The 24,615-nt window shown below is 41.5% G+C and overlaps 1 protein-coding gene across 1 annotated transcript in view; it reads left to right on the top strand.

The window, feature by feature from the left end:
• Window positions 1-1,725: 1,725 nt before the first annotated feature.
• Window positions 1,726-24,615, top strand: part of GRIN2A (glutamate ionotropic receptor NMDA type subunit 2A) — a 169,105-nt gene continuing 146,215 nt past the window's right edge. Inside the window, exons 1-2 of the mRNA XM_005150701.4 lie at window positions 1,726-1,743; window positions 4,194-4,616. Coding sequence (XP_005150758.2) covers window positions 1,726-1,743; window positions 4,194-4,616 — 441 coding nt within the window. The remainder of the gene's footprint in view (window positions 1,744-4,193; window positions 4,617-24,615) is intronic.

Raw genomic sequence — 24,615 nt, 5'->3', positions numbered from 1 at the left:
CCTTAAAACAAAAATGACAGTTGTAGCTGTTTAATTCCTTTGCTTAGAAGACTAATGCAATGTCTAAGGAAGTAATCTCTAAATAAGTTAGGAGATTAGATCTTTGAAAGAAGGAAAAACAAAGGCATAGACCTATTGGGAAATTCTGAAGAGACTGACAAGAGCAGTAGAGAACAGAGAATGGTTAGGATTGGAAAGGACCTTAAGATCATCTAGTTCCAGCCCCCTGCCATGGACAGGGACACCTCACCCTACACCAAGACTCTGCCCAACCTGGCCTTGAAAACTGCCAAGGATGAAGCATGTACTGTTTCTTTGGGCAACCTTTTCTAGTGGTTCACCACTCTCATAGTCAAGAACTTCTTCGTTATACCTAACCTGAAAGCTGATGTATTGTTAATGCCTCTGAGAGTGTGTTCTTGGTATTCTGTATCTTAGTGTAATGAAGACCAGACTTCATTGAGTCTGGGCTTTATCCTATTTGAACCCAAAGGTTTCCTCTGGTCAAATACCTCGTTGAGTGGCTCTGTTACAATGTGTCAATAGCCCTTACTCGGAAGTACTCAGCATAAAAGCATGTGCTGGCAAAGGATGGAGCACAAAGAGAACATCACCTATGCGGCAGTTAGCTGGTGAATTCATTAGTGCAAAACCAAACGAGTTGTGGCAGCGGGAGCCGGGTGATGGGAAAGGGGAGCGGGGAGGCGGCGGTGTGTGTGGAGGGTGACTCCGGGGCAGCGGGAGAAGCAGAGACGGGCCTGGTGCTTTGTAATGGGGGGGTAGAGTGGGTCATGAAACGGCCGGGGTGCGCAAACAGAGCCAACTTCTACAGAGTGTTTTTGTGATGTTTAGCTGCAGTCTGCAGCTTTCTAGGGCTGCTTTTAGTGTGGAAGCCGCTGCTCCACATTGATTCCCCTGAGCCCCAAGGCAGGGATTTCTGACTGACAGCCTCTGCATCAAGGGAAAGGAGATTACTCTGGGGTTTCCCGGGCTAAGCAGCCTTTCGCTGGGGCTGCTAACGTGGGAAACGCGCTCGAGTTTACCACTTCTGCCCCAGCCCTGGCGTCTTCGCTGCTCCCCCAGATCCGCACCCCCTTCCCGGCTGCCGGGCTCTGACTCACCCGCTGGTGCTCGTGGAAGCAGAACATGGGAGGCGGGCGGGGGGAGCGAGCCTTCAAAGTACCCGCTCCTGGTCTCAGTTTGACGAGGCGCCAGTGAGCTTCGCCCCGGCGGGGCCGGGGGCGGTGGAACGGAGCGGTGCCGTGCCGTGCTGTGCGGTGCTGTGCGGAGTGGAGCGCGGGCAGCTCCCTCCCCTTTTCCCGCAGCAGCCGGCGGGTGGACCCGCCGCTCTTCCAGGACCGCCGCTGCCAGTCCCCGGCAGGAGCGCGAGGCTCCGAGGCTGCCGTCCTGGAGACCTGCGGCCGCGGAGGAATCGCGGTTGCCATTTGAAAGGGAAAAAAAAAAAAAAAACCCAAAAAAGGAAGGGAAAAGCGATGAAGACGCTGCAATGCCTCCTGCCAAAAGTCAAGAGCATATCGCAGTTGCAGTGGCTCTGCTAAAACTTGATCATGCGGGATTTCAAGCGATGAAGAGCTGCCGGGCTTGCGTGTACTGCGGTGGGAACAAGTTGCAGGATGAAATCCAGGCGTTAAGCGACCTGTTTTCCACGTCGTTGTTTGCAAAGGAATCTACTGAAATGACTTTGAGGATCTTTAAACTGGAACTATGTGGAGGGCGAATGCAGTAAGTACCGCCCGGCTCCGCACCGGACTGCCGAGAGGCCGCGCCGCGATCCGTGCCGGGGTCCCGGGCAGGGAACGCCGGTTGCCTTTGATCAGGGGACGCTTGGAGAAGTATCTTTGTGCATGTTTATTGGATATAGAGACTGAAAAATCAAAAAGCGAGCGTCTTGTGGCAGGAGTTGCTGGAATGTGGCTCCCAGGGTTTGCTGCTGCTAAATTGGGAATTAATCTGGTCCGTTACAGGATCAAAAAGAGCTTTACCTCGCACGGGTCTAGCTGCTCTGTGCTTGGTTTGAACCTGTCGAGAAAACTGCCCTTGATCGTGTGAATTAGTTCGCTTCTAGCTGCCCTTTCCAGGCTGGTTGCCTCTTCAGTTAGAGCTCACAGCCGTGCGTTTCTCCTGGGAGCAGACTGGCAGTTGGGAGCCCAGGATTTCCAAGGATAGGGAGGGAGACGTTTCCCGGACGGCTGCGGGCTTATGGGCACTGCTGTTGGGAAAGAGCTCGCATTAATTTCCAACCGTTTGTGTAGAGGGGCACGACACTTTTTAGTCTAGTCACTTTATTTCCGTTCGCATTCCACATGAAATTGAAATATATTTTCCCCTGTCAAATCGCAACCTGACTAACTGTTTTCCACCGTCTCCTCTCCCCCTGTCCCGTCCCGTCCCCCGCCCCAGCCCCCCTTTGCCTGCGTCCCTCTCCTCCTAGCTGCCCTCCCGCGCTGCCATGTCGCTCGCAGGCTGCGGCGGGGACCACGCGTGCGGCCAACGGCGCGGAGGCCGCCCCTGATCCCGGGCACCGAGGGGCGCGACATGCCCGCGGCCGCGGTATGCCTTGCACCAGCACCACTGGCACCACCAGCACCGGCTCCACTGGCACTACCGGTACCACCGGCACCCGCCGCCGCTCCGTCTCCTGAGGCGCTGGGTACGTGGGAAGACACCCCGCGGCCGTCAGGGGGCGCCATAGGGCCGCGGCCGTGCTTGCCCGGGGCTCTCCCTCGGCGGGGTGGGGGATAACGGGGGAAGAACTGTGCCCGGGGCGGGCAAAGGGGGTTTGTGTGTGTGTCTGTGTGCTGTTTGTTATTGTAATTACTATTTCTCGGGTTCGGCAGGAAGCTGAAGAGGCTTCGTGCCTGCTGGCACTCGGGTGTGTTTTTTTCTAACATCTTTCCGAGCACCTCTGGTGCTGTGGCGGCGGGAGCCTGGCCCGCAGTGCAATGGCATGGGAAGCATAGCATCACTGATGTGCAGTTAAACGGGCTCTCAAGTGCTCATCTCCTAGTATGCCCCAAAAGGAGGTGATGTTACAGCAAGCCCTTATCTTGGTGTGTGTTTCAGCAGCAGAGGACCCTGATTGATGGTGGAGAAAGGGCTGGCGGGATGAGAGGGAGAGCTGAGAACTTCCCCCGATTGGACATTCCTGCTAGGGTTTGCTGCGTGACGCCTTGCAACAAGCTCGGCTTTCGTGGCACAGGGACTCCCTTCTTGCAGGTAGTAGAGAGCCAATTGTGTGGGTGGAAATCCCCCAGGGCGCAGACACCGAGGGAGATCTTGCGGCGTCAGACCTGCTCTCCCTCTTCTCCGTCCTTCAGATAGTTCAGATAGCCACATCAGTCCTATGGCTCATCTCCCTCCCCATCCTACTCTGTCTATATTCAACCCCCTACAGAGATTCCATGAAGATGTGAAGTAAACCAATGCAGTGATGCTCATTTGTGGAACACCCTCCCCTTCAGCACCAGTGAACAACTTTGTGTCTGAGATCAGCAGTTCTGAGATAGATTCTCAAGTGAATGCCACGTAAGAGGAGAGAGAATAATTCAGATAGAATATTGTGCTTCTGAATCTGTTCCAGAAATACAGTAGACTTTGCTTCAGCAGCAGCTGTCCAGGAGAGATCTTCAGAAATGAAACAGCATGGTTCTGGGATGCTGTGAAATGTGTGGAGTATATGGACTGGGGTTTCCACCAGACCTCTGGCTTGCTTCTCTCATCCTGAGCTAAAGCACCTCTTCCTTTTATACTGTAACTAAATTTTAACTAGACGTTCAGGACACAGGAAAACAGATTTTTGTGTGTTACCTGTTTTAGGACGGCAAGATTAAAGAGAAGGATGATAATGTCTTTTTTTAATGATGTCAGTCATCATAATTCTGTTGGCCATCCAGGAAGAATTTTAATGGGCTTTTCCTCTGAACTTGTGCTACAGTTTTTGCATTGCTTGTGGGAGACCCCTTATAACACTGCCACTGGCAAGCCAACTTCTTGTGGGGATGTTAAGAGGCTTGAATTGAAACTCAGGTGAAGAATGTGTTATAAAAAGCTGCTGAAGTTTGCATTGTGTCCAGAAGCTTTCTGTTTAAATCCGTCATTGGAGATACACATATAACAGTGTGTATTTTTTAACTCTTTGCTGTTTTTCTCATACAATGTGATCGCTTTTACAGGGGATAAAGCTGGCAAAGATGAGGAAAATTGGCTGTGCTCTCCTGGTACTCCAAGCTCTTCTGGCACCTTTGGATCTTGTTCGTGGAGCGGAGAAAAGTTATCCTGTACTGAACATTGCAGTGATTCTGGGAAGGACCAAGTCTATCACAGAGAGAGATATCAGAGCTCTCTGGACCAGGGAAATGTCAGCAGACCTGACTGTTGATATCAATGTGGTGACCCTTCTGGTGGACCAGACTGACCCTAAGAGCATCATAACACACATTTGCGACTTGATGTCAGGCACCAAGATCCATGGAGTGGTTTTTGGAGATGATACTGATCAGGAGGCAGTAGCTCAGATTTTGGATTTTATTTCATCTCAGACTTCTATTCCAATTCTTGGAATTCATGGTGGGGCATCCATGATAATGGCAGATAAGGTAGGAAAAATTCTTTAACACTTTTGCTAGTCTAATGTACTTCACTGTGTTGATCTCTATCATGAATATCCACTTCAAGCAGTTCAAAAGGATGCTTCTAATTGTCTTTCTGTGCTTTAAAAAAGAAAAAATATGCAGAGCAGTGTCCTCATTGATCATTCCTCAGATATTCTGAAGTATTTTGGTGCTCATGCCTGAAAGTCAACTTTCTGTGCATTGTAAAAGCAGTCCTAATGAAATTTACTCTCCAGCACACTGAATGCTAGTGAGTTTAGCAATTTTACTAACGAATATGATATATAGCTGTAAAAACAACCTTAAAATAGTAGGTCCATAAGATGATTTTAGGGGTAAGATGTAAAATTATAAGCAGATATTCTGTGGTACTTCTGAGCAATAGCAAGCAATAGACCTGAATATTTTTGAGGAAAATACCTCTAATAGGGCTGTCATAATAAGCTGGACTTTTGTGACCGACTATAGTCTATAAATTAAGTAGTCTTGCAAACTTCAACCAGCTCTAGTATTCTATATATTTATTAAATTAGACTTTTGCTAGCCAGATGCTTCCCATTTCCTGCTATAGCTCATGAAATTCCACAGTGGGGTTGTCTGAACTCTAGGGATAACTGCAAATGGTTTTGTTGGAGAACATCTCTTTATGTAATTTGTTGTGAAACTCTGGAATGACAAAAGTGACTCATGTACCCAGCTCATGTTCCTTAGTACTGTAGCAGTTTTTAACCCCCCTTGCTGGCACTGCAGAATGGATCTTGCAAAGTGATCTCTGTCCTTTCAGAAACAGGTGCTTAGCACTGTGCAGGACTAAGCTGCTTGGCATGGGCTGCTGCTTGGCTTGAAAGTCCAAGAGGAGCTCCCACTGTGGCGTGAGAGAGGAGAGCTGAAGAGGCAGTTCATGTGTGGGAGGAAATTTAGTGGTTTTCCAGCACACAAAGCTTTTAAATGATAATTGTAACTTATTGCCTGATATTTCAGGGTTTCTTATTCATTAAATGCTGCTGTTCATTATAAGTGGCTTCTGAACAGTACTTGAATAGTAAAGAGCTCTCTCACTAAAAGCAAAGTGGTCCAGATATGCTGTTTTGTAACTTGAGGGGGACAAAGAAGCTGGGAAGATGCAATGATTAGTTACAGTTGAGGAATCTGCTTTGAACTTTTGAAGCTTTTTACCTCTGGAAAGGACTTTTTCCACTGGGATAAGAGATCTGTCTCCCGGTATTTTCAATGGCCTTCCTTTAAAACTTATGTAATACAAGGAGAAGACAAGTGCTGACTTACAGCTAAGATTTTTTAACAATAGCCTTGACATCTTGATTTATATAGAAAGATCATTACAGGCAGCGCTACTCTCTTAAATGTAATTGCAGTGACAAAGTTAGAGGCAGTTATTTCATGTGCTTTTAAATTACTTTATGAATTTACCCATATTTATAAAGCTGGCTTTATGTATATTTAGGAATTCTATTTCACTCAACTTTCTATGCCAGTATAGGAACATCTGAAGATCCCAGCCAGTGCTCAATGCTGAAACACTGGCAGAAATCCTTACAGAATTGACTTCACACTCGGTAGCAGATGCAGGATGTTACTGATACAGATCTGTTTTTTACTTTTATGTAGGACCCTCTAGAAAATGAGATAAATTGTATTTTTGTTGTCTCAGTAAGTTAATGCTATTTTCGTTGTTTGCTAACATTGTCATTATTATCCCAATGTCTTTGATTTTAGGGGTTATCAGTCTGCTAATAGAAAATTTTTATGCTAAAACTTGGCTTCTAAGATTTCCACTGAGGAAATCAAAACTGTTCTCTGTGTTAAGAGAATCTAATAGAGCTGTCTTCAGTAGCTTAAATTGGCTGAAGGAATTGTTTGGACTAAAATTGCCTTAATTTTTACCTTGGGTTTTGCAATATGCAGTGTCTTGCACCTGGGTTCAGAACATTGCAATAATGAAACTTGTACATGTCACTGAATTAACAATTCATTTAGGAGTGAATTCTTGGGAGTCAAAGGTGGAATTCACAGTGCTGTCATCAAGGCAAGGGAGGAAGGCTGAGGCAGAAGGACTGCAAATACACGGTGTGTCTTCCAAGGCAATGTTGGGATTTTATCTGAAACACATGGGTGTTGGCTAGATTGTGAAGTTGGTCAGTGTTTGAAGTCTTCTGTTTTGTCTCAGTGTCATATACTGAGATGGCTGGATATGTAAAAAAAATACCTAGTCCCAGTCCTGCTTCTGGATGTGGTTCTCTGGCATTCTAATAAGGTAATTTCATTTATGTCCTTATCGTGTGGCTCTAACTGGTGTTTTCCTTCTCTGTGGCATTATGCTGGTACTATGTTTTAGATGACTTTTACTTCAAAGTGTGTATATAGTACCTGCTTGTTCGTAGGCTACCAAGCATGGCTAACATAAAGGTGGCACAACAGTTCAGTGACTTCTGTGCCAAGTGGTTGTTATATGATGCTCAACTGTCCTAAACATGAACTAAACTAAAGGCACAGGAATGAGAAGTCATCTGTAATGCTCTATAAGGCTAAAGACTTCAGTGGAATGACTCAGATTAGATAAAGTTACCATATTCTCTATGGGTAACAACTACTGTGTGAATGTCACATGAAGAGCCATCTCTTTAAACAAAGAGTTGTTCTGGGTTTCTAAATAGGAGCTATGCCCCCATTTGGATGATGCAGTGATTAATGCAGGACATGCAGCTTTTGAAGTAATTTGTGTGAAAACAGCAATGAACAGTGTGTAATTCAGACTGCCTCCCATACTACACTCATGGTTGCACTCTCCTTCAGTTTGGTTAAGGTTTTCCTTCACCACCTAAAGAGATATGTTGCTTGATACAGACTGTGAAAATTGGTGGGCATGTGAAACCAACCAAACTGGAATGTTTTCTGAACCTAGTTGATCTGCCTTCACCTGACATCTGCTGTCAAAACCATACCAAAATGGTACCCACCTCATCCTAATCCCAGCTGTGCTGTAGAGATGCCCTCTGGACAAGGCCACTGGCTCTGCCTCCAGCTGATCTTACCACCTGCTGTCGCCTACCAATGAACAGCTCCTTGGCTTTGGTTGCTGGTGCTGCCAGACTTAAAGCATATTCAGATGTGGAATAGCCTACTGAAACAAGATGAGAACTGTGTCTGGGGCATCTGTGCCAACCTGCTGTGCATCAGCATCCTTGGAAGATGCTGAGAACAGACTAGCTGTTTATTCAGCTTGTATCTGTTGATGTTTGAGTGATCTCAGACCAAACATTACTTAGGAACTGTTTCTTGACTTGAGCATTTGGTTTCAAACTTAGTGGTGCATGTTTTGCCACATGCTATCATAATAATGGTAGTATTTGTGATAACTTTCTAAAACAGAACATCATGGTTAGTTCTGTGACAATACAAGATTTGCTTCCTTCACAAGTGGTGAAGAAGCACAGGAATATTCAGTGTCTTTGAACCATACTGCTTTTGCATAGTGCAAAATGTAGTTTTTCTATTTTCTCATTAGAAATCTTTCTGAAAGACATAACTTGAAGTCTTTTATTGTCATGGAAGTATGGACAGTTATAATGCATAGCCAAGCAGCACTAAAGGTGAGGGTCCTTTTCTAGAAGGGCTACTACAAAGCAGTGCTTTTTGAAACAGCTCTGGAAATGTTATGTAAAACAAATCTTTCCTTTTCAAAAAGATAAGTACTATATATGGTTAAATTATCCTTCTTCGATATTCTTTCTGCTAATAACATTGAAAATAAAAATTAGTTCAGTATAAAATCTTCTTGGCATCTACCACTACCTTCAGCTTTCCTTTTTGACCCTCATCGTCCTCCAAAATAATAAAGATGGAATCACAGAGCAATTGAGGTTTGAAGGACTCACTGGAGATTGTCTAACCCAACCCTAGCTCAATGATGAGCTAACATCAAAGTCAGATCAGATTGTCAGATCAAGTTTTTGACATGTCTATGGGTGTAGAAACCGCAGCCTCTTTGGGCAATCTGTTCCGGTACTTAACTTTTCCTTACATATCAATAGAATTACCCTCTGTATTAAAGGAGGGAATGGGTGCTTCTGCTGGTGCAGCGCGGTTGGGCTTCACCACCGGGAGGGTGCACTGCTGGCTCATGTTCAGCTCATCCACCAGTCCCCTGTGTCCTGTAGTGCTGCTGGGAGACCTATTAACACAGCGACCTGTCAATAAGTAGTGCGTGAAACTGTACTTATAAGTCGTGGTGTTTTTCAGGTGTTTTACTGAGACACTTGCAGATGTCTGCATTACCTGCCATTATCAGCTCTTTACAAACACAGCTGGAATTGCTCTGTTTAGTCCTTATTCCTGAGATACAAAAAAAATACTTGTGAAAATCACAGCTCTGAGACCAGCCTTGTAACTGTGCCCAGAGTACCTTCAGACTCCTGGCTCTCGTATCGAGAATTTACACTCCCTTATCCACACGTGGCTTTGTATGCTGCTCTTGAAGCTTCTTTACACATCTTAGAACTCCATTGCCATGGCATTGGCATTGCCGTGTCCTCAGAATGCAGTAATCCACACTTCACATTTGCACTATGCATAAGAGGGCTTCTATTTTTCTGCTTTAAAAATTGTTGGGATGAATGGGGGGGTTGGGTTTGTTGTTTTTTTTGTTGTTGTTTTTGTTGTTGTAGATAATACAAAATGGAGTGCAGTCATCAATTGCATGTCTTCCATATGCGTTGTGTAGGTGTCCATCCAGTTCATCTAGCTGGCTTGGAAAAGCAGTCCAGTGTCTTTATAGAAAAGCTGAAACACAAATTTTATAACTTTTTATTTCTGCCCTTACTGATAACTGATATCAGCACATGTATGGTGTTATACTCCTGCCTCCAGCTGGTGCTGCAAAAGAAAGGACAATTGAACTGTAGTTTAATAAATGCCTTAGTGCACAAATACCTGTATTCATGGAATTGGAGTTTCAGGTCTTGATATAATAGCTTGCACTATTCCATTACACACAATACTTCCAGCTTCTGCCACTTTTAAGAAGCAGTTGAACATATCTGGCTGTCCCTCTGGCTGTACTAATGCTGCTATGGGAAGCGTAACTTCCAGATATTCTCATTTGTATTTTGAACTGCAATAAAAATGTAGCACTGACCTTCTCCTACAAGTCTGTGTTTACTTGACCATCCCTACCCATAAAAGTCAATTTCTATGTATTTTAAGAATACAGTTGTCTTGCACATCCATAAAGATTTTTAGAACTAGGCTTGTAATCTGTATTCATACTTTTGACACATACGTGCCATAATGACTGCTATCAAATGCCTACAAACATGCTTGGAATCAGTCTTGCTGAGGCAAATGAAGCGAGCGGGTGCAAGTTCTTGTGCTTCTCTTCCCCATGAGCCCATGCTCTGGGAGCGTGAGGTGCTGAGGATAGAGTGTTGCTGGTTTATATTAATACCTGCACTGCTATTGCTGTGAGAAAGGCAAGCTCTAGCTGCAAGAGCTGCCGTGAGCTGTGTCTCAGCACTTGGAGGAGCACTGTGTTAGTGACATGAACCTTGCTCTCTTGCTCCCACTCTCTTTTCTAAAGATTTCATTAGCTATTTTAGAGGTGATTGTATTATTCCTCATTCTCTTGTCCACACAGAAGTTTCCCTCTTAACTTAGCAAAGTAAGGCATGAAGGATTCTCTGGAATACTGTGAGAGCAGACTTGAACAGTGGCTCTTGTAAGGGTGGGATGTTTGGTTTAATTTTCCTAAGCAGAAGGGGGATAGTTTTGAAGAGATTGAGAATTTCTGTAACTAATAGGCAAATTGTAGGGAATGAAAACCCTCTCCAGTTAACTTGATTGTCAGTGTAACTCAGCTGTGGGTAAACTCTTGTTTATTTTAGCTTGCTTGATTTGACACAGTTGCAGCTGAGCTCAAGGTGCAGGGCTTAAGTAAGAGAGAGGGGTGCTTACCTTCACTTGGATCTAATAATTTGCAGTAAGAGCAATATATTTTAATCTCAAAGGTATTGTTTTATTTTTCTTCAAAGTGTCTGTTCTTACAGTTACTGAAAAGAGAAGTCCAGAAATGTCTTTACTTCAAGACAATATTTTAAAACTGGTGGTAAGTCTGTGTTAGATCATGTAATGTCTCCAAACTAGTGCCTGCTTATAGGTAATTATAACACAGCAAACTCCTGAGCTGTAAAAGTAGGGCACAAGATCTTCAGCATAATTTTCTGCTTGCAGACATTCCTGGTGGCATCTTTGGAATTTTTTTCCCCAAGAAAATTCTCAAATGTAAAACCCAAAATTACTTCCTTTAAGCTGCAAAATAATAGTATATTATTGTAAAACACCTAAGACATTTCTGGCAACCAGAATATATCCAGAGAATATACCAGAATGCAGTGAACAAAACAGAAGGGCCTTGATAGCATGTCAAACACAGTTTTCGGGTTTCATCTCTTAATATTTTTGAGAGGATATTTAGTTTATTTGAATAGACTGTTTAATAGTGTGTTTTATTTGCTACTTATTTGAACTAACAATTTAATTTGAAGAATCTCTTTGTATTTGGGCTTCCTTGAAAGGTATCTGCATAGATCTGCCTACATCAGTGTTGGTACAAAGAACCTTCTATAGGTGAACAGAGAAAATTTCAGTCTACAAGTTTTGGTATTTGTTAGAAATCCATGGTCATCTGGGCCAGCTTCGCTTGTATCCTTTTCTTCCCCTCCTCCCCCTTCCTCTTCCTCCTGTGCCTCTCCTCTTTTCCTGGAGTTATGAAGTTGCACGGATTTTACTGAAGGAGCCTAGCCTGGATTGTCTTCATACCATCTGTCACCATATTGTTTGTTTAAATCCTTGAGATATTTTCCTCTGTGCTTCACAGAAATAAATAAAACTGTAGCAGCATTATTGGCTATTTATATTAGATTTAGACTTAATGTCCTCAGGAGAAAAACCCTGTGCTTGCAAATGAGGTGCGTAAGCTAGAGGCACTGTTTTTAAAACTGGACATGGTTGAATTCTTAGTGTATTGCTTCAGTTCTACTTCATGTTCACCCTTCAACCAAGGGCCCCTCTGGCTTCTCAAGATTGAGACCTAGGAAAGTGTGTCAGGGCCCTCCTAATCTCATACTGCTTGGTTATCCTTGGGTCTCCCCAGTGTTTCTAGGAGAAGTTTTTGTGCTCTTGTGTAAATGCAGAGCAGTTAGCAAGTGTTTCTTTCTGAGTATTTTCACTCAAAGTAGCTATGCTAGAAGGCCCAGTGTGCTGTGTCTTCCTTTGTCCTGAGACTTGATATATTGGATCAGGGAAAATTCAGACTTACAGGCTCTGCGTGAAACCAGAACTGGTTAGAAGGGGGGAATATTTCAGAGAGAAATTAAAGTGTGTAGAAGTAATGTAATATAAAAGCTGGACACCAACAAGAAAATCAGCTTGTATCCTCATACGTAAACGTGATTTCCAAGTTGCAGGTGATGATTAGCTGGTGTCCAGCAGCTGTAAGCTTGTGATATGCCGTTGATGTTGTCTCAGCTTTTCCAGCAGCAATTTCCCTTTCACCTTCCATACACAGAGACCTTAAGTGATCAGAAAGCCTGAGTGAGTAGAAGGAGAAGTAGGTCCCAGGTGTAAATGTTCTCTCATATTTAGGGAAGACTAAGATTCCTCTGGATTAAGGTTTGTGCTTTCTGGGACTCAGGCATGAGGGATACATTGCTGCAAGCTGAGGTAGGGTGAGGACTACACAGGACTCCCTGATCAAACTTTGATGTAAACCTCTTGAAAAATAAACACTTTCTAGCCCAAATTTGTGGCTCATAATCTGCTCCTAAACTTCTGGAGCAATGGTAACAGTGAAATATTTCCATCTGTTTGTACATTTACGGAACACAAGATGCCTAGCAAGATTAACCTGTATTTGGGCAGGGCAAATTCAAGCAAAAGTGCAGTCCCTTTTGGCTGTAATATACTAAGAAGCACATTGGAGGGCTGTGGATGAGATTGCATTAAAACACTGTAGTATTCTGCATTCAGCTCCAAAATTACTTCAGTTTATTTTGGAATTCTTTTGTTTCCCATTTAGGCATGACCAGGTCTGAGAAAACTAGGCCTGTGTTTCTGGTATACATACAGGTTCTTCACTCTGCTTTCTTCCAGATTCCCTGGCTGAAGATGGAGAGAAAGGCGAGAGAAAGAAAAATATTAAAAACAGGAAGATAACTTTTTATTGATTAACTTACTTTTCAGGAGGGATCCTACAAGTAATAGTGGTTAGGTGTCTTAAATTGGCTGATAAGAGTGTAATTTCCCAGTAGGATCATGTACCTCTATTTTTAAATAGCTTGGATAAAGTAATTTATTTTTTTTAAGAAGGAGATATTTCAACTTTAAAACTATGTATCCCTTAATGTACATTTTAAGTAAGCTCTCCTGGGGAGGTGCTTTGTTACCAGGTGACTCTTCAGTCAGTGGTTCAGGCTTTCAATCTCCATCGTAGGTTTGGGAAAGTAATTTCCTTTTAGGCTTTTAATGAGGGTCAGCTGGGCTCTTTCCTTATCACAAGTTACCTGCTACAGCATTACTGAGAACACGGATGCTGGTTTTGCTCCATGGCCTCTGCTTGGTGTGTAGAACTATTTATAGCTTGCCTTTTGTGCATCTCTGAGCAAGAGATTCCTATAAATGTACTTCATTCAAGGGATTGCTAGGTGGGAAGTTGCTTATCTTGTCCTTTTCCTGACAGGCAGGGTTTTTTTGTGTCCTAACTTTTGATTCAAGACTTCTGACTGTAATTTTGTTGATACAAAGTTTTGTCTATTTGTACTGACCAGTTTGCCTCTCCATGTGACTAGAATTAACAGTAGGGCTGCTTTGTTTTCACTACATTGATTTTGTGTCTGATGGAAACACACTGCGTATGAAAGAACAGGGATTTTATAGCCACCTTCCAGCTCAACACAATTTACAATGCAATTAGGAATGACAGTTGCAATTGAATAAATAGAAAATAGAATTAAAATAGAATTAAGGTAATCGAGGTAATCTGTTCTAAGTATGTGACATTCCTGTAATGAATTGCTTTCAGGAGTTACAAAAACATAGAATTACAAGGCAGATTCCATGTTATTTTTTTGTGTGTGTGGCTAATTAAGAGTTCTGGGTAAATTGTGTTAACAGAGATATCAGGGCTATCTAATTGTGATAAGACTTGTGAATTCATCACAAGAAAACAGGTGCAAAAACTCTGGAAAGTGTCTGCATTCTAGTCAAGCACCATTTAAGGTGGTCTGGTTTATTTTCAGTAGTCACATTGTGTAGTAAATGAATATGTTCCTTTTGACCTGTTTGCCATTTGACCTGTTTGACATGCCCTCCTCTCTTCTTCCTTCAGGTGCATTTTAACTATTATCATAGAATCATAGAATGGTGTGGGCTAGAAAGGACCTTAAGATCATCCGGTTCCAACCCCCCTGCCATGGGCAGAGATGCCTCATCCTAGGCCATGTCACCCAGGGCTCTGTCCAAGCTGGCCTTGAACACTGCCAGAGATGCATTGACTACTTCTTTGGCCAGTCTGTTCCAGTGCCTCACCACCCTCACACTAAAGAATTTCTTCCTTATATATAACCTGAACTTTCCTTGTTCCACTTTAAACCCATTCCCCCTTGTCCTATTGTTACAGTCCCTGAAGACCAGTGCCTCTGTGGTATCCTTGTGGGCCCCCTTTAGGTACTGGAAGGTTGATATAAGGTTGTTCTGGGTTCAGTCTCCATGCAGTTTCTCTTCTCCAAGAAGACTTTGCAGACTTTTACCTGCAAAAAAGCTGAAATTGCCTGTTGTGGAATCTGGTTTCTAGTGAACTATGTTGTGGATAACTCCAGTGCTTAGCATGCAAAATATTAAGCTCTATCACTGAACTATGTACCAGCAAGCTTGTACAGAACTTGTTAAAAGGAACATTTGCTTCCTTTACTTGCTCTTAGACTATTTTCTCTTACCCATCCATTCTGTGTGCCACTCTCCTTCCACCAAATGCTGTCTTCATCCACATCCCATCTAATCCTATTCTACTTTATACTTGGCTGTCAACATATTGTTAGAGTTAGGGTGGGGGGTTGTTTTCCATGTATTACCTTAGTTAACTTCTAGCAGAAGCAAGGTTGTCTGGGAGAGGATATACCCCTCAGCTTAAAATAGTGTTCTTTAATGCCAGGAGTACTGGGACTCTGGCAGTGTACACAGAGCACAGGTGACAATTGTGTTAAATAACTCAGCAAATAAAAATTCTCTGGAATCCCAAGAAAGTAAAAACTGTTATGACTTTAAGCCAAACCTGTTTATATTAAATAAGCAGAAGCCAAACCTGTTTATATTAAATAAGCAGAATATAGAGAAAGGATGAGAAACTAAACCAGAGTGATGATGGTGGAGAGCTGAGGTGGAGATAAATCTGCAATAGAATTGCTGATGAAAGTGATGTATTTGTGAAAAAAGAAGTATGAGAAAACCCAAAGTATTAAAATCTCTTCAGGGTTCCTGGCCTTCAGATTTTGGACAATTCTTCTTCTGTCCCAGGTGATTCCTTCTTCATTCATTGACTGGATTTATGTGCTCATATAGGGGGATATTTGCTTTTTCCTTGTGCAATATAGGGTCTCTGGGCTGTAGTTAAGTATCTGGAAGTGGATGTACTGGAGTCTGCAAATGTCATTTAAGGTTTCCCTACTGCTTTTGTTTTTCCCTTTTGTAAAATCTGTGGGACAGGGTCAGCCTATACAACCCTCACTTTATTTCGCTTTGATCTTGTCTGCCTACTGTGTCCAGTAATGACTGCCTTCTGTGTAAACATCCATTTGCTTAGAAGATGTAAAGATATTTCAATAATTCTCTGATTTGTAATAATATATGTACTTTTGTTTATGTGTGTATGTTCTCTCTGTTCTGGGGCTTTGTGGGGGTGCCTACACACAACTTGGGTCGTGAGGAGCTAGCATTTGAAAATATATTTATGATTCCCTTTTATAATTGATTTTCAATTCAGTGTGAATTTCAGATCTCCCATCAGGGGCTTCAGAATACCTGGGGACAGGGCAGACTGAAAGTTAAAATATATGAAAATAAATTGCTTTCCACAATGTTAGGTGGCTGATTCTGCAGCATCCCCTATATGTGAATGGGTTTTGGTGTCACTTTAAAATATTATTCTGGGACTCGTGTTTACTGGCACTTAAACTGTAGTTTTGTGTACAGAACAAAAGTCTGGATTGTGAATTGCAGAAATGCTGATGTTGTCTGAATGACTGGGTGTATCATGAGGTTGAGAATGAGCAGTGTCTTCAGAGAATAAGCATAGGAAGGTGTCAGACAAGGATAGTTTTGGTTCTTTGCAGAGTAAGTTCACTTGTGGAAGGAAAAACACAAGTTTACATGATCATCCTCTTAGGCTGGATAAAGTCGGCACATGATCTTCATAGCTGATTCAAGCTATCTGAGCTATCTGAGCTGAATCAGAAAATGTGTTTTAATAACAGCTTTTAACTGAGTCAGACATACAGATGAAACCTTGAAGTGACCTGGTAAGATAAAAATCTAATTACCAAACTAAAGTTTAAATAGAATATCAGGTTTAACTTAAGTGAAACCTGGCAGCGTGTCAACAGCATATTTCACCAGCAGTCCAATAAGCCATTTGAAAGAGAGCACCCCAAGTACCACTACAGTACCTTATTTTTCTTCTTAACAAGCATTATAGTGTTGTATTTAGAAAAAAAAAAAACCCAACATATTCACATTCCCTTAGCTTCTTTTTAACTCACACATTTACAGTAAGCCTGGCTCCCTATTGAGCTGGTTTAATCATTTGTTTTTCCATCTGCAGTGAGCCAGTTCTCAAGGTTTGAAGTTACTTTAGAAGAACCTAGCCTGAACAAAACCTTCCAGCTCTGGAGCAACAAAGATTATAGAAACATGTTTATGCAGTAGCTTGAAACCTCTGGCTCTCTTGCCATGAAGGTTACAGCTCAATATTTCCCTCTATTATTCTATTACTACAGATCTTAAATGTTACTGAAAGTTTTACTGCCACTTTGCTTTTGCCTTGCATGGTAACTGGGCATGGTGTGATGTGTTATGCAAGTGCACAGACATGGCATTGGTAGGCTTTCTGTGTCTTGAAGTGATCTCATACAGAACTTCATCAAGAAAACAACCAGGAATTTCAGGCTTGCCATAAATTGTAGACATGTCTGAAGACTTGAAGCAGCAAACACGGATTATTTTTTAGATTTTTGGACTGAATCCAGCCTGATTTGTACAGGCTTTAATCAAATGATGAAGGTTTAGGTGAAATGGCTCTTGGGAGTGTAGTATCTTCTCTTCTTCATTTTTAAAATCTTCTATGTTAACATGTGTAATCTCTCAGCTTGCTAAAAGTAAAAACATTCCCTGCCCAATACAGATAAATAGAGATGAGTTAAATGTTTTATATCTAATGGGTATGTCATGTTTTTGATTACAGTAACGAATACAAAGTAGTTAAAATTGCCACTAGGGTGTTTGTGAGAATCTGCTTCATAAAACTGCCATATAAGTAATTGTCTTTTTGTCTATGGTCTTCCTAACTGGAGTTTATGCCTTATTCAGGGCCTTGCGGTCCAGTGGCTGTCATTGTTTTGGAGAGATGTTGGTTTAATTTTTATTTTCTTAACAAAATTCCTATCTGAAAATCACTGACTGGAATTTGTTCCAAATGAATTCCCTGTGGAGAGAAGGGCTATGAGTTTAGTCCCCAGACAATGATTCTGCCTTATAATATCTGTCAGTAGAAATGTACTGCTTTGATTTTCACAGAAGCTATTTCAGATCTTAATTTTGGGCTTAATTGAATCCTCACCACATGCAAATCTAATTCTGGCATACTATTTCAATTGCACAGATTTTCTTTCTGACTAAGGATTGGAAGGATTAACCCAGATTTTAGCAGTTCCCTCCCTGACTGGGTGGATAGGATTAAGGTCTCTGTCCTGCTCATTCTGACTTTTTAGTCCAGTTTTTGAAAATTAGTTATGTCTGTTGACCAGGACTAGATAATATTTTTGAGAATAAGAATAAAAGACAGTATGTTGAATTCACTGGAGTTCATTGTATTTAAATTTAAAAAACATTTTGCCTGTTTACAGAACCATAATTCATAGTTTAACATATTCTAGATTAATTTTGTAATTTTCCATATTAACAGATTTATCAGTTTTGAGACATTGTAAAAAGAAGTATTTTAGAAAAAATTAAAGGAATAAACCAAGAATGGCATTCAGTTTACTAGGACTACATTGTAACCTTGGACCACCTGGCTAAGAACTGGTTGCATGCAGCAAACATTTTTGGGCCTGCCAGCAGAAGCTGTTCCTGTATTTTTTTGTCTTAGTATTGCGATTAGAAATAGATACGATTTCACTCCACTATGCAGGAAATGGAGGAACTTCTGGAGTATTGTCTGCAATTAAACTGCCACATTCTAAAAAGTCATAGCTAGTCTCATAAGGGGTTTATAATCTTGTAAGGTGACTGAGGAATGGAAAGTCTCATGTGCAGGAGATGAGGTCAGTCTGGTTTGTTTCTAGTAAAAATGAGCCTGGGAGCAGGATATGGCACCTGGATACAGGGTGAAGAAAAGCTGATTAAGCAGCATAAAGTGAATTGATAAGAGGACTGAAAATAAGGTGGGCATTTGGGTGGGAAATTGGAAGTAGTAAATAGTATTTAGAAGGAAATTTAAGAAGCTCAGGGATGGCAAGAAGCCAGCTAGTGTTACCATGGAAACTGGTCAATAAATGAAGAGATGAGGACCTGCATCATGAAGTTCTTTCTAAGTTTCTTTTCTACATTCTTCTTTACATTTAAAGAACACTTGAGATAACCATACAATACCATAGATTGTCTCTAAATTTAGCCAGGCTTCTGTGAACACTGCATTGGTGAATACGACATGGGATGAATAGAAGCCTGATGTACAGCTGACCAGAAAGTCAAAGACTGTCCTTCTCAGCCTTGCAAAGACTGTCTGGCCTTCAGGTCCTGGTAAAAACATAGCCTTGTGAGTTCTGTGGCCTAGTCTCCCTATAGTCTGTATGTGATGTTGCCTGCATGTCAGGCCTGCTAAGCAGTAGTTTACATCACATACATTTGTGGGCAGTCTGGGTTGTAGCTGCAGCTGTGATGGACATTCATTGTTATTCTGTGAATTGAGCCAGAAGTGGGACCAGCATGAAAATATCTGATGTTTTGCTGGATGGCAGTGTATACATAACCATGTAAAAATCAGATCCCCATTGTGTTTTCTTCCAGTAACTGAGTGGCCTTGGTTTTCTTTGGAAACCCAAGCCATTAGTACCCTGTTTGCATCAATATGTTCCACAGGATACTTTTAATTCTGCCAATCATAAACTATTCTTGTTTTTCATGTTCTTGCAGATTACCAGATTTAACAAGTTACTATTCAATTGCTTCTTATTACCAGTAACTGTGATAATTTCTTTCAAAGATTTTAATTTTATGACCTCCAAATACCAGAAAGACTTAAAACCTCTTAATGCTCAAATAAGTGTTTTAGGTTGAGATCTGTGGTGATATTTCTGTTTCTGTAAATAATCAGGAGTTCTAGATCAACCAAATGCCTTTAGCACGGAGAACTGACTTTCTGAATATGCTGGCTCATTTGAGTTTCATTCATGGAGCAAAATCCATTAGCTATTTCTTGTGGTCTGGGGAAAGGCTTTCTAATGAGTGTCATGACACACGGGGTGTGCCATGGGCTAATCAGTACACAGTGAATATGGAGAGGTAAAGATAGTGTGATTATTATAAGTAACTAAGTCAAAGAAGTAGGAATTGCTGTATAAGTACAATTTATTTATGTTTTTTTAGTGAGGGGGAGAAGCTGATGATTGTAAAGAGATGCAGAAAAGCATGTCTGAGGAAGGAAATACTTAAAGAAATCCAGATCTTCCTGCGTTTTAGGCACTTTGTCATTTTGTTTCAGGGTGCTGGTCCTAGTCTTTTGTCTGCCCACACTTTCTTGGTGTTCCTTCCTTCCTGAGACTGTACCTTAAGCAAACTATTTCAGTCCAGGTGGAAAGCTGACCATGAAAGGTAGGCTAGGTTGCTCTAGGGTGTGCTCCTTGCAGATGATGTGTGTAGCAGATCTGCTCCCACAGGCATGAAGGGGAGCATGGCCCAGGACCTGGAAGCCAGCATCTGCCCTGTGGCTCAGTTGCAGCAGGAATGCAGATGGTGACATTTCCATATGTGGCTGACTTAACCTGTGAGAAAGAATTTCAAAGACACAATGAGACATAGAATGAGATCTAGAGGTATTGATAAATAGCCTTTTAAACTCTGAAAATGTCTCCTGTCTGTTTACCTGGGCTACTGTGGTTTTCTCCATAGCTGTCTCTAGGAACTGATGATTTTGGATGTCTTCTCACAGAGCTTGCACAGTTCTCAGGGCTCCTCAGAGACAACATAGTTCATCAGGCCTTGCTGAACAATTGGAATTGAGTGCTCCTATTACTGAGAATTTTATTTTATCATTGAATAGCTCTCTTAAAAGTCTGCAGAAGGTAATGCGTTTCAGAAACCGTAACTTTCGTGTAGATTCAAGCTGGGTAAGGAAGAGAGAGGCTCTGCTCCAAGGGCAGGACATGATATAAGTACGCAGCAGAGCATTAGCAAAGGCTAAAAACATTAGTTATACTGCATTATGTGCCATTCTGTGTGGCTGCATTTAAAGAACTGAAATGGTGTTCCTGCAGGAATGGAACGTTCTTCTTAAAATACTGTAATGAAATGGCTGAAGTCTTTACTGATAATTTACTGTGGCTGGAGAGGAAGGTTAAAGTGATACCTAATGAATGCTACATAAGGTCAGCAGCACATGGTTGGTACTGTTTACAGATAATTTTTTTGCACCAAAAAAGGCTGAACAGCAAATTGAATAAAATTCTGTTTCAAAGTGACCAAGCCTATTCCTTCCCTGAAGCAATTCAGACTTCTTCCAGGCTTCATTAATACTGGAATTATCATGATCTGTTTAGCTCTTACAGCCGTTTCTTTTTCAGGGACCTGCAGAAGCCAATTACTTTATGGTAAAGTGCTTATTAATGAAAATACCTGGCCATGTGGAAAAAAAAGGCCAGGCCAGGTGTAAAAAGAAAAGTGCTTCAGAAAGTTTAAGGCACTTATAGCTGTGCTTTGGGGAGAGAAAAAGAAAAAAGTCAGAGCAGCATCCTTAGTTTTAGTGGTGTTTTGTTGTTTGTGTGATGAGCCTTGTTTTCTTGCAGTGGGGGTGAGGTAAAAGGAAGAATACATCTCAGTTTGAAAAAGAAAACATATGTGTGCACTGTTTGTTTGTACTCATGTCATTAAATAAAACAATATGAAGTGCTGGAAAAAGCGTAGCTTTAGGAATTCCTTGTCTAGTCACAAGTTTAGGGGTTTCTTTTGGAACTTAATCTCTGAGTTGGCAACCCCACTATCACTACCGTTTCTGTTTTCGATGACTTACTGAACAGACGAGAGCACATATGTGTGACCATGAAGCAACACTGTGTTATTGACACAGACCAGACTCCAGGAATCTACCTTTGTGTGCACCAAAAAAGCCAGTTCCAGGGTTTCATTTCCTGACTCTGCAGGGTGGTTTGTATCTTTCCGTTTGGGGCATTTGTGTTATAATAGATCTAGCCCCCCCCCAGAAGCATCTGCTTCATGAACTTGAGCCCTTCATGTGGTTTGCCTCATAAATGTAGTCCTAATGACATGGTAGTAATTATTTGTGTAACGTTATAATTTCCCTGATTCTTATGAACATGCAATTGGGAATGCCTTCACCATTTTGTCTTTTCTTGTGATTTTTTTTTTTTTACGTTTTTTCTTTTATCAAGTGAGGTTTAGGTTTTTGATTAAGAGGATGACTCTGTGCTTTCAGTTTTGTTCTTCCTATCAATTGTGTCTCGATTCCCTTCTTCCTCCCTCATGCCACCACTGTCTTAGTGCCCTAGACACTTCTGCTGCAGATACACAGACAGCGTTGGAAAGGTATTTTGAGTTTAAGTTGTCTTTTACATTTCTTTGTTCCTTTGCTGCATCTGATCTACTTTGACTGGCACACAAAAACCCTCAGGGCCCAGCTAAGCTGCCTATAGTCTGCCTCTGCTAAAAGTGAGAACCGACCTCCTGCCTCAGTTTTGTTGGAAATACCTTGGAATGGCAGTTGTGCTTTGTGTGCTGTTTTGGACAGAAAATCTGTGGAATTCACCACATGCTTTTTCCAAAGTGAAGATCAACATGCTGCAAAGAGAGCAAAACAAACATCGAGTGAGTCAGCAAAGGAACCGTCTAGTCCCTGTTGTTCAGTGGCACTTTAGGGAAAAGAAAACAACCAAGTCATGCATTCCTAGTTTCTGATTTTAGTTAAAGGAAAACATACACTCAAAATCAGACCCCAATTTCAAACTTGAGTGTTCCCAGACTAAACATTTAAGTTTATAAGTACCAAAGTGCCTGAATAGACATGTAGGAATCATGTACTTTCCCACTTCAGCACTTACTGTTCTGACTTTCCCTGCTTTCTGTAAGGTGAGCACAATCTCTGTTGACCCCACCAGATAGATGAAAACCTATATTTTCCTCTGGCATTTAGAATACCTGCCATGTTGATTAAAATTCTGCTGGTCTGTTTCTCTTTGGGAACTGCCTTGGTGAAGTTTTGAGTGATGAACTAAGAACTGTCTGCTGCTGCAAAAAGAGCATCAGGTAAATAAGATGGCAATCCCAACTGACAAGTGTTCTAATAGGATACTGGGCCTGAATATTAATTTTGCATTGCCAAGTATTTCCATTAGACACATAATCTGCTACCTGTTCAAGTAACCTGTTTCTCATATCTGAATAATCAGGATGGTAACAAGTACCTATGAACTATCATAATGAAATATATATCGTGTTTGGGCCTTTTATTGTGGACAATATAGCTTTTGATTCCTGGAAAAGATAAACAAAACAACAAACCAAATCAGTGTTTATTTCTCCTTAGTTTAATGTAACATTTATGTGGTTGCTTGTGCATTAAGAGGAAACCTAGAAAACGTGTTTTTACATACCTTACTGGATTAGATCAAGTGAGCTAGAGAGATATGCTGAAACATACTGAAATATTATACCAGTGGTGATATTGTAAACTATTAAGCAAGCATCAGCATGCCTCTTGTATGGTGATACTCCTGAAGTGAGGCTGCATTAATCCACTGTGGGTTAAATTGTGGATATGCATGTCATATAGTAAAACAGACTAGTACTTGGAGTCTTAAATGATGCTTTTCCATTTCAAGTATTTAGTCCTTCTATATATGGAAGAGTATCTCTGTGCCACTGGCCTATGAAAGACTAGAAGTTCATCACAGCCCTGATCTTACATTATCATCACTCTTGCATAATACCAATAATTTACTGAATTATTTAAGGCAAGTTCATAACATCACCTGTGCCACTAGCTGACATCAGTCAGAAAACGCACAGACTCCAACACATCATCACAGCAATCAGGGTTTGCATTATATCATCACATCTCTTTCTGTTCTTTATGTTTTGAGAAGGGTAAGCTAAGCACATGAGAACCAGAGGGCAAAACACAGCATGAGGAAAGATCACTGTGCTTTGGAATCTGAAACAAAGCAAACAACCTTAAAAGATAAACTGAAGCTGCCTGATGCAGCAGTGGACGTGTGCAAAATTACAAAGCAAGAAGAGCTGTTGGTGTGGTGGCCATGTATCTCAAGGAGAGACGGTTTGTGTCCCATGTATGATTAATACCAGAGTGTGTGTATAGAAGATGATTGATAGATAAACAAAACTGAGGACTTTTGCAATGTGGCAGCATGCAAAAGAAGTCCTGCCAATAGTATACTATGCAATGAAATTACTTTAGTCCAGAGAGAGGTATCTTGTGGCCTCTTTTTATTCTCTGTTATACTTTTACCTTAAATTTGCTAGTTATTATCAATGAGAAATACTGTTAGTTCACCCTATCAAAGCGAAGTTAAAATGATAGCATTGGTGAGACTAAGGGAGAATTCTTGGTTAGGGGTGAAAAAATGGGTGAGGCAGTATTGTAGAGGGATTAAAAGCACTGACATTGTCATATGCATATATGCATATGCATATATTTCTGCTTATCACTTGAATCGGTTTTATAATTAGTAAGAGAAAGGTGTTTTATATAGTTAGAATTAGTTAATTATATGGAATACATTAGTTAATGTAGCTGCATAGTGTATGTAAATGCATTATAACATAAGCAGTACTTCCCATTTTAAAGGGGTTTTTGCCTATGTAGTGTTAAAAGGTGGAAATGGGCTGTACCTGTGTAAGAGAGCAATCAACAACTACTTACCAAAGAAGTTCCTAAACAGGGATCTCAACTGAGTACCCTTGAAGTGGTAGTTACAATTAAGTGTTCCTCTCTTGCAATACGGAATAATTTATTTTCTTAAGAGGAACAGTACTCTGCTTAAAGATAACTGATAGCTTGCCTCCTTCAAATTGTGAGTAATGTCAAGATCCCCAGCTTGGTGTGCACTACTGAGCTATTTTTAGGGTAGCGCAAATAAAAGCTATAATTTGCCCTAGCACATCAGGGGTGTAATGGAGGTGTCTGACAGCATTTCACTAAAACAATTAGCTTAGTGAAAAGGATTCCCTCTTGGCATGACTGTCAGTCAAAGTATAAATAGAGGGTGAGAACCTACTACCCAGCCTTGGTTGGTTCTGGACAGCAAGTTTCAGTCCCTTGCCAACTAGCACAGGTGACATGTAACTCTTATCCCAACACTTTTGGATTTATAGCTCATGTATTGACATGCAAGACTGAACATGCTGGAAAATTAAACATGTGCAGTCTCTGAGATGGGGAAGAACCTTGGAT

The sequence above is a fragment of the Melopsittacus undulatus genome, chromosome 8 (genome assembly GCF_012275295.1).
Source record: "Melopsittacus undulatus isolate bMelUnd1 chromosome 8, bMelUnd1.mat.Z, whole genome shotgun sequence".
NCBI lineage: Eukaryota > Metazoa > Chordata > Aves > Psittaciformes > Psittaculidae > Melopsittacus > Melopsittacus undulatus.
This window is presented reverse-complemented; position numbering and strand designations above follow the sequence as displayed.